General features: G+C 36.1%; 1 protein-coding gene across 1 annotated transcript in view; it reads left to right on the top strand.

The window, feature by feature from the left end:
- Nucleotides 1-14014, top strand: part of PLCZ1 (phospholipase C zeta 1) — a 41677-nt gene that overhangs the window by 15946 nt on the left and 11717 nt on the right. Inside the window, exons 2-4 of the mRNA XM_029206193.1 lie at nt 5570-5719; nt 8798-9042; nt 10283-10437. Of these exons, the coding sequence (XP_029062026.1) occupies nt 5570-5719; nt 8798-9042; nt 10283-10437 (550 nt within the window). The remainder of the gene's footprint in view (nt 1-5569; nt 5720-8797; nt 9043-10282; nt 10438-14014) is intronic.

The following is a 14014-nucleotide window of genomic DNA, read 5'->3' as shown; positions in this document are numbered from 1 at the left end:
CAAGAGTGGAGGTAGAAGATGCTTTGGGAAGACATTGTAGCAGTCCAGGTGATGACGATCATTTAGATGGTGAATTCATGAGGCAGCAGCTGAGATAGAGGGCTGAATTTGAAATATTTTAAGGAGGCAGAGCCAACAAGGTGATTCACCTGGTGATTTGAAGAGAGGTATGAGGGAAAGAGAGTATCAGGATTTTGGACCTGATAACCTAGGATATGATGACATTATGGACAGAGGTGGTAAAGCCTGAGAGAGGAGGCCATTGTAGGTTGTGAGGCAAAAGCAAAAGTTCTGTGATGGCCATGTTCAGTTTGAGATATCAATTAGTTATCAAAGGGCTAGGTCAGATAGTCAGTTGAGTGTATGTGTCTGGGATTTAGAAGAAGTATCCAGACTGGAAAAATAGGATTGGAGGCCATTGGTATATAGGTGATATTCAAAGCTATGTGATTGGGTGATATTACTTAGGAAAAATCATAGAAAAGATATCTTATAGTCCCATGATAACATCAAACTTAGAAATTAATATTGCTTCTCCAGTTTAAAATCTAAGTAAATACATAAATCCACAAACTCAGAAATATATCTGTTTAGAATCCTGTAAAGATTGCCCCATTCATAGCTCTACTTTTATTACAGAAATTTCTATTCATACCTCATTATATTAATTTTTTAAAGAGAGAAACTACACATTTTAAACAGGTTGACTTAGAAATACAGAAAATAACTTTTGAATTCCAAGAAAGTGTTCCACCCATGTGAAAATTTAAAGTTAAGTTTAATTGTATTTCTTCCTCTATTTCCTTACACACCTGTGGAAGATACACTCAAAATGCAAGTCTTTCAAAATTTCTCTACTTATGAGAGGTGATGTAATGCAATGTTTACCTATTAATATTTAAGTTTCTGGTGCTAATCTTTCCTCCCTTTCTCTCATTTGTTAATTATATGATAGATATAACATTTTTGTGTCTCAGTTTCCTCCTCTTTAAAAGAGGAAAACTAATATTAACTGCATTAAATATTTTAATCCACAAAAAGCCCCTTAAACTTATTTAAGTGGAGAATTTCTTTCCTGAGAGACAAATTTTCATTCGTTCCCACGTCATTATTCATTCATTTCACTCCGTGTGAGACAGTGAAAATTGCCCTCCACGCCACCGCTGGGGGAGAGACAACTTTCTTTTACATGCTTCTGAATAAAAGGGTTGGCATGACACAGTGCAATCCACTCAAAACATTTTTGCCGGGGACCAAACCGTGTAGTTAAAATAAGCAGCTTGGTAAAGGTTGGCTTGATCTAAGGATGTAATTAAACCTATCTAGAGGTGTAGCAAGAATCAGTATTATTTAGGTTGTCCTCCATGAAAAATTTTTTTCCCACAAAACTATAGAGGGTTTTGATCTATTAATAGGGAATGAAATTCATGTAGTATTTTGTTAAAGGTATAAACCATGATCTAGGAATGACCATTTATTTTGTTTAAATTTTACTAGTGCCCTTGTGAAAGGATGCCGTTGCCTGGAAATTGACTGCTGGGATGGATCACAAAATGAACCTGTTGTATACCATGGTTATACATTCACCAGCAAGCTTCTGTTTAAAACTGTTATCCGAGCGATACACAAATACGCATTCATAGTACGTGCATATCTTTGTTAAATTACAGTTATGTAAACATAAGATAATTTACTTGTTTCAAAATCCTATAATGCTTGACCTTAGTTTAGATCAGCAGTATTTCCAATTGTGGGTTATGATCCATTAGTTGGCAGTGAAATCCATGTAGTATATCATTAAAGGTAGATTTATCAAAGTTAATCTCAGGTAGTAAGGTACATGTGGTTTCACGGAACTTTTTAAAAAAATTTAAAAAATTTTGTATACAGCAGATTCTTATTATCTATTTTATGCACATTAGTGTATATATGTCAATCCCGATCTCCCAGTTCATCCCACCCCCCCCCATGCTTTTCCCCCTTGAGTTTCATGGAACTTTTTGTTTAATTATATAATATATATTATGTGTGTGTATTTATGTGTGTACACGTGTGTATTGTGTCATAATATAAATTATATTTCTTACCATGAGTTAATTGCCAGAACAGTTTGAGAAACACTGGCCTATGTAATAGTAAATATTTTACCAACATTTGAATATTTTACTTTCAAGACACAAATGTCAAAAATGTATTATCTCAACATTTGGCATTTTTTCTACTATGATGTCAGCTACTTATACAGAAAAGAATGTTTAGAAGTTTACTTTGGATTTCAAAATTATTGTTAAATGAATTGTTACAGATTCAAAGATTTAATTCTTTCTAGAGCTTCTTAATTCAGCTTAAAAACCCTCCTCTATAAATTGAGCCGGTTTTAACAGTCATTGAATTCTGAATAATACTTGATTCCATTGACAAGTTTGGCTAATTCAGTACCTTCCGACATTTTAAATTGTTTTTTTAAACTTAGTATATGTGATTTCTTTCTTAAGTACTTCAACCATAGTGCAGTTGAAGAGATTTAATTAACAAAATCTTATTGAGTACTTAATGTATATCTAATAAATTAAACTTACAAATTTGAAAAACCTAAAGTACTCCTAAATAAGTCAATGTATTATCTGTAAACATAAGCATAACTTAAAATCACACAGTTAAATCAATTGCTCCATTATTTATTAGAAATAGAGTATAAAATACTAAATATTCACAAAATAAATATAAAATATTTAAAATTTTATCTTAGTATAAAACCTTGATATATGGCATTAATTCTCTTAAACAACTAATTTCTGATGATTTCTAAATTTATATCTCTATCCAAACTTCTCCCTTGAATTTTACACCAATATAGACAACTTCCGATTTGACATTTCCACTTGCATATTTAATAGGTATAATTAACATGTTTAGACTTGAGCTCCAGATAATATTCCTCTTTTTCCTAGTCCCACTTTTGCCATGGTCCTTCCCATCTCAGTTAATGTTAACTTTTATGTGTTCGGCCTAAATCATTGTTGTCAACGTTAACAGTCCCTTCTTTTCTCTCTAACCCCTCAATAAGTTCTTCAGCAAATCCTCTTGACTCTACTTTCAAAATATACACTGAATTTCCCCATTCTCACTGTCACTGTACTGGTCAACTACCATCACCTCTCACTTGGATGATTACAATGGCTTCTTATCCAGGGTTCCTGCTTCTCTCCCTCCTCCCCTGTGGTTTCATCTCAATATATCAGCCAGAGTGACTTTTTGGTAAGTCAAGTCATGTCATTCCGCTTTTCAAACCCTTCAATCCCACTCAAAATAGAAGCTAAGGTCCATACCTTGACTCCCAAGGCCCTACATGACCTGTTTTCCATTACCTCTCTGACCTCTCCCTTGTTCTTGTGACCATTCTGGCCTCCTTACCCTTTTTCAGACATATCTCAAAGCGTTTGCACTTGCTATTCCCTTCGTCTGAAATACTCTTCCCAAATATTTGAGTAGCAAACTCTCTCACTTCATTCAGGGTGGGTAACTGAGGGAATAAAAGGAAATAGAGACAATCTTAAAATTAAAATGACTTGCAAGGATGGACAAACCCCTACAGCTTCTAAGACTCCAAAGGGTAAGCGATGGAAAAAAAAGGCTTTGAGCAGCAGACTCAATGAGACTTCTCAGTTGGATAACGTGACACAGTTTTGCAGGAAAGATTAGATCAAAGGTTGAACTTTTTGCTCAATATAGTCACCATTAATCTGGGGAAGAGAGAACAATGAAATAAAATAGACTTGATAACTGTGGCTTGGAAAGAACTTTGGATATAGTTACTGACACATGTGACTTACTAGAAACAAACATATGAAACTGAAGTTTTTGAGGAAGTTGTATTGCTAAAAACTAAACCAAACATAAGTCTGACTTGTTAGGTGAACCTTAAAACAACGCTTGGTCAGGAAGTGAGCTGCAAAAGTGGCTTGGCTTTAAGGAAAGCCAACTCCTCAGCACATGCTTTAGATATGAACAAGGAGGATAACACCAGAGGACCTTCCCAGAGGGTGGAGCCAGAGACCACAGAAGACAAAAAAAAAAAATGAGTTCTTCCCAGTGAGTGAAGTCAGGGCCTAATCAAGAAATCCATTTGCTAGGGCTTCACTTTGCCTAGTCTCAAAATCACTTATTATATTTGGGAAAAGAATTTTACACTATTCTCTTAATATTAGACTGAGTCAATATATATGTACATGGGTATTTACGAGGTCATTTTTTAGGCTGAACCCCAAAGATATTAGGTTCTAATTCCTGGAAATTATAAATGTTACTTTATTTGGAAAAAGGGTCTTTGCAGGTGTGATGAAGTTAAGAATCTTGAGGTGAGAGATTATCCTGAATTATCTGGGTGGGCCCTAAATGCCATCATATGTATCCTTATTAGTGGGAGGTAGAGGGAGATTTAATACACACAGAAGAAGAGGCAATGTGAAGATGAGGGGCAGAGATTGGAGTGATGTGGCCACAAGCTAAGGAACGCTGGCAACCACCAGCAGCTGGAAAAGGCAAAGAACAGATTTCCCCTAGAGCTGCTGAAATTTTAGCCAGTGAAACTGATTTCATTTTAACCAGTGAAACTGATTTCAAAATCTTGGCCTCCAGAATTATGAAAAGATGAATATCTGTTGTTTCATGTGACCAAGTTTATGACAATTTGTTACAACAGCCATAAGAAATTAATATACTCATACATTAATAAGGCATAATATTTTATGTGATATATGTAACATATGACATATATATCAAAGGTCTGTAATAATGCAGCAGACCTTGCAATTCCTTTTCTTATTATTCTAAATTGGTAAATTTGTGTCCTGATAATTATATGTGGAAACAAAATAAAGAAAATAATTTTGAATAAGATCCCAAAAGGAGTGCTGTTCACTATTTTGTGACAAATTTAAAAGTTACAATGGTGACTAAGGGCAGAAAATATCTTTGTAGAGTCACTTTTACTTACTAGATACTCTTTATTATTAAAGATTGGAAATATCTTTATCTTTGTTTTTAATTATAAAGCAATGAGTTTTGATTATAGAATTTAAAATTGAAAAAGTAGAAAATTAACCTTTTTTTAACTTACCACGGTTAAAGTTTTTCCTAAAAATATCTAAACATATATATGTAGTTTTAAAAAAAATGTAGAATCTCACTCTTTGGCAACTTGTTTTTCTTCATAAGACTAGATCATAGATAACTTTCTGTAGAGTATATATAGCTCTACCTCTTTTGTGACAGAGTTATATCATTCCTTTAAAAGGATATGCCATAATTTATTTAAACAAGTACCCACTGTTGGGTACTTCAGTTTTTTCCTATACTTCTAATGCAAATAGTAATAATTTTCCTTTTTATACAGATTTAACGTTCCCTGTTTTGTCAGACTCAAAACTATTTTCAGTTTAAAGAAAACGTAATAATTTTGCGAAGGTACTGAACATTAGAAATGTTTTAAAATTAAGTGCTTCTATAAATTGCATTAAAGTTATTGAGGAGTTTTGATTAATAACTGTAGTAATGGTTAATTTTTTAGACATCTGACTACCCAGTGGTGCTCTCTTTAGAAAATCACTGCTCCCCTTCCCAACAAGAAGTGATGGCAGACAATTTGCAGTCTACTTTTGGCGACGCCTTGCTTTCTGATACTCTTGATGATTTTCCAGACAAATTACCTTCACCAGAGGTAACACTTTGTCTGAGAAGCTCAGGTTAAGAAAAAGAGAAAAAAACATGCTACTATTGTATTGGCCCATGAAACTGGGCTAGAGATCAATGACAAATGCTTAGTTTTGATTATTTATAGAGATGTATCTTTGCAATGTGTTTCCGAGGAAATAGTCCCGTGAGCATGTAGGTGAATACATTTTGATAAAGAGAATATATAGAGATACACCTAAAAATTCACATTTTAATTGTGCGTTATATCCCATGTGTCCAAAATTTCAAGTCAGTTAATATTAGACCACAGGAATTTGGTATGTTTTACAGGCCAAAGATCTAGGCTGTAAATAGAATTCATGCCCAATACCTCAGCATCTGGGTGGCAGGTTCCCCCTTTTTTAATCTGCTCTTTTCAATGTCCCTGTCTCTACAGACGTCTTACCATCTTCAGTTGAGCATACTCAAGTATTTGGTTTAAAAAAAGCACCCACACCCTACCCTCAGGATTGCAGTTTCTACTCCAGCTATCTTTTTATTATTTCCTTTCTGAACCCAAATTTTCATTTCCTTGTCTCCTCACAACCTACCTAATCAGGCTTCCTCTTCCATGTGCACCAAGTAAGTATTTCAGTGTGCTCATCACTTTCCTACCAGTAAATTCTTTTTTTTTTAATATTTATTTTCTTTATCTTTTTTTTTTTTTTTTTGGCTGCATCGGGTCTTAGTTGCAGCACGTGGGATCTTTGTTGAGGCTTGTGGGGTCTTTCACTGGAGCGCATGGGCTTCTGTAGTTGTGGAGTGCAGGCTCCAGGTCACAGGGGCTCTGTAGCTGTGGCACTTAGTTGCCCCGCGTCATGTGGGATCTCAGTTTCCCAACCAGGGGTTGAACCTATGTCCCCTGCATTGAAAGGCGGATTCTTTACCACTGGACCACCATAGAAGTACCCACTACCAGTAAATTCTAACGGACCTATTTCAGCCTTCCTCTGACTTGTTGCCTTGACAACATTCAACGCTATGGATGCCTCCTTCCTTTCCGTGAAGCACTTCCTTCTGTAACACCACATTCTTCAGGCTTTCCTCATTCCTCTCTGGCCACTCTTCAGTTTCCTCTGCTGGCCCATTCTCCTCAACCCAAATTTTATCAGGTGATAAATGAACATTTTTCTTTTTTGACACCCCTAACCAATAGTTTAATTTTGACATGTCATCATTTTGGTAGATATAGTATATATTTGTAATATTTGAATATCCGCCTTTATATTTGTCTTTATTTTATTTAGATGAGTAGAAAATTTAAAGATGAAAGTGTTATGACACTAAGGACAAGAGGTATAGGACTCACGATAGAATTAAGACAGAGAAAAATAAACTGAACAAATGGACAAACTGTGACTCTTTCACCTGATGAGAATGCTCACAGGCTAAATGTGTTCAATTATGACAGAAAAGAAATATTAAACAACTTGTGCAGAGTGCTGTAAACACATCATCAGAGATTAAATCTAAGAGTCATGGTCTAATTCAGGAAATTATAATAATAATTTCAGTTTTCTAGGAATAGAATTCCTCCTTATTATTTATAAATCTATTTTTTAGTATTCAGATATATAATTTCCATTAAAGCTTTTGCTTCCACACTAAAGTAAGGAGATGCTTTCCAATGAGTAAATGAGAAATTAGAGATAAAGTCATTTTCTCATACTGTGCTTAGCCCTCAGTATACAAAAGAATTGCCTGGAGACTTGTTAAAGAGACATAATTCTGTCCCACAATTCAAGATTCTGGTTCTCTAATTTTGAAGTAGATTGCAGAAATCTTTTCCTTTAACAAGCACCCCAGGTGATGCTTTTGACACTTGTGGTTGCAGAGTGCACTTTGGTAAACTCTGTATTAGTAACACGAGGGTCATGGTAAAAGAGAGAAGACCCAAGATGATGGAATAATTTGAGTGGGTACCTGAGGATGACAAAGAGAAGGGCAATCAAAGCTCCTCAAAGAAAAGAACTTTAGGGACTTCCCTGGTGGTCCAGTGGTAAGATCCCACATGCCGCGGGACAGCTAAGCCCACGTGCTACAACTACTGAGCCTGTGTGCCTCAACTAGAGAGCCTGCGTGCCACAAACTACAGAGCCCACGTGCTCTGGAGCCCATGCACCACAACTACAGAGCCCACGGCTAGAGAGAAGCCCGTCTGCCGCAACCATAGGTCCCGCATGCTGCAACAATGATCCTGCGTGTCACAACTAAGACCCAACACAGCCAAAAATAAATAAATACATACATAAAAACATTATAATAAAAAAAGAAAAGAATTTTTCTTCATAGGGTAGATCCCAGTAACATTATATACAATGTACCAGGCACTTACTAAGTATGTTTGTTAAATTAATGAATATTTGAAAAGGGCAGAAATAAGTAAGTGAAAGAAAGGAACCAGAAGGCTTTGGATTTAGAATGAGTGACCCAGATGGTGAATTTTGCCATGCTCCTAGTTTTGATGGGCAGGAAATATTAAGTTGATGATGCTCGTATGCAGTACAGTTGAAATGTGAAGATTTATAAATCTTTAGCTTAAATTTAGTCTTTACTAGATGTCAAATACTATAATAGGCATTTTTATGTACCTGATCTCATATAATACTTTTAATGTTGGATAAGAGAGTGATGACCTGAAGCATTCACTACCAGAAGTTATAACATTCTAACTTCTGTAACATTGAAAATATGTATATATATAATTATATAAATAATAATTTATATAAAATTATATAATTTTAATAATCTATAGAAAATTATATATATAATTTTCATGTATTTCAAATTTGTGCATAGTAATAATTTATGGAATGTAGAAGAAATAGAAAAGAAAAGAAAGCCCCAATCATTACAGGTGTATTTTTTGGTGAATTTTGGTCAATACAATAATATCACTGGTTTCTATTAGGTTTTTAGGAATATGGAAAAAAGATGGAGCTTTTACATATCTTACTACTGTGGGCAAATTGAAAATATGATGAAAGACTTTTCGATGACAATGACAAGTGCAAATTTACCTGTGCATGTGTAATTGTATCTTTCTTTCAAATTGTTTCTGTAGGCATTAAAATTCAAAATATTAGTTAGAAACAAGAAAATAGGAACTTTAAGGGAAACCCGTGAAAGGAGAGGTTCTGATAAGCATGGTCAGATAGAGGAATGTGAAGAAGAAGAGGAGGCAGAGCAAGAGGAGGAGGAAAATGAGGCCAAAGGACCAGAACCATCGGATGCTTTTCAAGATGATTTGGAAAAGGAGGCAGAGTCAAAAGGGGCAGTCAGAATTCCACTCTTCAAGAAAAAGGTGAGATGAGGCTTTGCGAAAGCCTTACAAGTGATTGAAAAGTTGTCTTATTGTTTTGTTGAGTAGTTTTAAAACATTTTGGAGGAAACATCTTTTTCCTACTTATAATAACTTCAGTCTATTATTTAAAATTTGTTTGGAAAAAACTAGCAGTGGACAAGAAGTTTTAGAAGTCATCTATTCCTGTATTAGCTGTTTGTGATTATTTTTTTCTCTACAGCTAACAAATATTATGCCTTCTTATGTATTAGACACTGTGCAGTGTACAAAAGATAGTGTATCTGCTCTGAAGGCGATCATACTGTCAGAGACAAGAAAAGCACTATTTATATTATATAGTATTTTAAGTATACAAGTTAGCCTGACAAAGGAAGGTATACATGGTTGCAAGGGATACAAAACTAATTCAGCTGGTTTAAGTAAAATGTGAATTAATTCAATTGGTCCACAGAAATGAAAAGTTTAGGGAAAGGGATTCTAATTTCAGGAATGACTTGGTTGAAGTGTATCAAACAAAGTCCACAGAAATTTCTTTCTCCAACTTTGGCCCTACTTTTCCTATATTGGTGCAAGCCTTTGCCAAGCTTCAGTTTTACATGCTTTCAGATTCAAATCCAATGGAAGGCCTATCTATCTCTCAGCTGACCAAGCAGATTCTTTTTGCACGTTGGCTATGATCCAAGCTGTGCGCATCCTTGAGCCACTTACTGTGGGGAATGCAGAGCTCTGGTTAGCCAGGCCCAGTCCACGTTACCGACACTTAAGCACATGGATTGAGCATGCGCAAGAAGTGTTTTCCAAAAAAAAAAAAGAACACTTTGGAAGGGGCTAACAGAAGTGCAAAGGGTATAGATACTGGGCTATAGAAGAGCAATAGAGCACTATACAACAGAAGTTATTCCAAAATGTTAGATCACATTGGAAATATATTTACTCATGACTAAAATTCTTGAATTTGTAGAATTCATGATACTAAACTAAGACCTTTGGGATAAAGGAAATAGAAATAATTGCCATCCTCAATACTTATTACATTAATTGGGATTTTAGGTTTAGGTTGTCTCATAATTGACATTAAATGTTGTCATAATAGAACATATTCACATTGACCCAATCCAAATAGTTTTTGAGGATATAATCTTATGAAAAGACTAAAATCATTGATTTGAAAGCGTATTTTCTTTATTGAAAAAATAATTTTTCAAATGATTAGTGTAAATATGAAATTATTGCCTTTTTTTTCACCGCAAAGTTAAAAATAGCTACGGCCCTATCTGATCTTGTTATTTATACTAAAATTGAGAAGTTCAGAAGTTTTCACCATTCAAGACTGTATCAACAATTTAATGAAAGTAACTCTATTGGGGAGTCACAAGCCCGAAAACTTTCAAAGTTGAGAGGTAAGTTCTTATGATTCAAATAGATGAAGTGTTTAAACAAGTTATATTCACTTTTAAGGTGTCAAAATTGATCAATGATGTTTAGAAAAACTATATTCTAGTACAATTTCAACATATTTAACATATTTTAAAAAGGGTTATATGCCTCAGGTCGCATTAAGTTTTATTTCACAGAACTCAACCATTATTTTAAGTCATGAAATTTTGATTGAGAATGTCCAGTATGGACACTTTGTTGGGAGGGGCTGTGGTGAGCAGGTTACATGGGAGAGCAGTGAGTGACAAGGCTACAGAGGTAGGCAAAGCCAAATTACAAGGAACTTGGACTTTGTCCTACAATCCAAAGTGAGTAGGAAAAGATTGAAATCTCAGGAGTCACATGGTCCCCTGTGTGTTTCTGAAAGATGCTTCTGTTAGTGCATAAGGGTGACACCGTCTGCAGGGAGGAGATGATAAAGGCTTATGGCAGGGAGACTGGAGCCAGGGTGAACTTTGTGGACTCGGTGGGCACTAAGTGGTAGAGTTAAATAGACTGGGAGGCTGTATCTCTAAGGTGAAGAAGAGGGAAAAAATGGTACCCAGGGGCTTCCCTGGTGGCGCGGTGGTTGAGAGTCCGCCCGCCGATGCAGGGGACACGGGTTCGTACCCCGGTCTGGGAGGATCCCACATGCCGCGGAGCGGCTGGGCCCATGAGCCATGGCCGCTGAGCCTGCGCGTCCGGAGCCTGTGCTCCACAACGGGAGAGGCCACAACAGTGAGAGGCCCGCATACTGCAAAAAAAAAAAAAAAAAGAATGGTACCCAGGCCAGACTGCCAGATGGCTGTGTACCTGCAGAGGGACCATGTGTCTCTGCATCTTCTTTTCACTGTCTCCTGACTCTACTCTGGGTTTATTCTGCTTGGTAGAGCCTGAGACACGACGGGGAAAGAGAATGGGAAGAAGACGCTACCTTCTTCTCAGACTTATATGGCAGGGAATATCATCAACTTAAAAAGGGATGGTCTGTCGGGAGGGAAAATTTTTTCCGTCTATCCTTCTTGAGTTCTTGTGGCTGGACTACTAATAAAACTGACGCAAGTCATATTGACAGGAGAAAAAGAAACAAAATTTAATTCATATAAATGGGAACTAAGAAGTGACCAATGTCAGCAGGTTTTATACTTTTTAGACAAAGAAACAATAAATTTGTGAGGAATTGACAGGACAAAGAAACTTAGGTTTTGGGTGACCAACTAGTGAAGAAGTCAAACAGCGTTTGGGCTTGGGGTAGTAAATTAAAGAAGTCACAAAGTTTGTTTTCACAGTCTTCTCAGCCCTGAATTCCCTGTCTTTGGTGGGAAGGGTGTCCTATGTTCAGACGCAGGGAGTGCGTCTTTCACATGAGACATTTATTTCCTGCTTTGAAGGAGACAGAAAGGAGGGATAGAGCGTCCCTCGTGCATTGACCATTTCTTAAGTCACTTTAATTCAAAATAATCAATATGCCACTGAAGCACATTTTAGGGGCAGCCTACCCTGTGCCTCAACAGTCAATTACCTTAATAATCAGAATCAGGTGACTCTCCACATCCTTTTTAAAATTGCAATATACCGTCTTATGTAGAAGCGCTATGGCAGAGAAATCAGCACCTGCGACTGACTTGAGAAAAGCTGTTGGCTATTAGGAAATGCAGATTCTGGTATATTTGTTGGTTAACCTAATTTGGCTGGCCATTGGTACCCTAGGGTTTTTTTTTTTTGGCCTCTCACTGTTGTGTCCTCTCCCGTTGCAGAGCACAGGCTCGGGATGCGCAGGCCCAGCGGCCATGGCTCACGGGCCCAGCCGCTCTGCAGCATGTGGGATCCTCCCGGACCGGGTCATGAACCCGCGTCCCCTGCATCGGCAGGCGGATGGACTCTCAACCACTGCGCCACCAGGGAAGACCAACCCTAGGGTTTTGAGGCATGCTTTAGCTTATCTCCTCAAACTGCCTATTAGAAAGATCCTATATTATAGGGCTTTTTTTTTTTTAAATTGAGGCTTGTGACCAAAAGTCAATTCAGTAGATCTAAATGACAGTTAAAAGAATAGAATAGAGTAGAATGGAATGGAATAGAACAAAATGGAATGGAATAGAACAAAATAATAGGATGGAGAAGATGTATTGTAGGCAGGAAGAGTAAGTATTGTTTTGTGAAACAATTTTGTGTGTGTGTGTGTGGTGTTGGGTTGTGATATAAAGCATATTTTTTACTGTGAACTATTGTCAACAGAGTTTGAATATGAATGACCTACTTTACTAGCCTCCATTGTTTCAAACTATCGGATGGTTTTTGTTGTTGTTGTTCATGGGGACAGGACGTCTGGGCACAGCAAAAGTCGTTATAATTCTCTCACTCTCATCATATTAAACACTTGCTCAAAATCTGAAAACGGACTGGGTAGTTCAGAGCAGAGTCATAAAATATAGCATCAGCATTTCTTTGGAAAGAGTATAGAATATTTTTCTTGTGCCAAAAGTTAATAGTAAATAATTAATGATTGGGCAAAGATGTTCTGCAAGGATGTCTATCATTAAAAACAATAAACATCATTAAGTTTATAATAGGGAAAAATCAGAAACAGAAATTTTCATATGTGTGAATGCTTTTCAGTCATTTAAAAATAATGTCGTAGGTGAATATTACTGAAATGGAATGATTTTCGTGTTATCTTAGTAAGTTAAAAAATGGAAGTTTATAAAAGGGAATAAACAATAAGATTCAATTAAAAATACGTATATACATATGACAAAAGAATGGAAATATATATATACCAAGAGGTTATCAGGGTTATTAATTGAGTGGTGAGATTATATGTTGTTCTCTTATTTTTTCTTATTTTTCACATTTCTCATGCTATGTGAAAAAATAGCATGTTTAATTTCTAAATCTCAAAAGTAACAAAATCATGTTAAGGGTCCATAGTGATCATTCATGTTTATCGCTTTGTAGATGAAAAAAATTAAGACCCAGAAGAGTACGTATTTTATCAACAGATAGACATCTAGTTTAGGACTGGATAAGGGACCATGACGCTTGGGCACACAAAGTGCATTTGTACATGGGTAGCTTCAAAGTGAACTTTTCCTCAAGGAGAGGATAACTTCTAAAATTGAGTTAATTAAATTAACTGTAATTACTATTAACTTCAGTAACTGTAATTTTTTACCTGACAATGCTTCCTAAAGAACAGTTTGTAGGATGAGAGTGGCAATGATTCTGTTCTAGCCTGAAGAGCAAATAGAGTGGACATAGGCAATAACCATTTCTTCCATGACTGGTCACCATATTAGCAGAAATAGTAGTGGGAAAAGGATCTGCTTAGTGAAAGAATAAAAACCTTGGAGAAACATAAAATCTATGTTCAAAAATTTGAGGGGTGTCCAGTGGTAAATGGTGTAAATTAGTTTTGAATCTTAAGTGATTTAAATAGAATTACTAGAAATGTGTAAAAAAATACAAGTAGAAACATAAAGAATATGTATAGCAACTGAAACAGACTCTGCGTGTGTGTGTGTGTGTGTGTGTGTGTGTGTGTGTGTGTGTGTGTGTGTG

This window comes from Monodon monoceros, unplaced genomic scaffold, assembly GCF_005190385.1.
Source record: "Monodon monoceros isolate NGI ecotype Baffin Bay Population unplaced genomic scaffold, NGI_Narwhal_1 Super_Scaffold_6, whole genome shotgun sequence".
Taxonomy (NCBI): domain Eukaryota; kingdom Metazoa; phylum Chordata; class Mammalia; order Artiodactyla; family Monodontidae; genus Monodon; species Monodon monoceros.
Note: the sequence above shows the minus strand (reverse complement) of the source record. Positions and strands in the feature narration are given on the sequence as shown.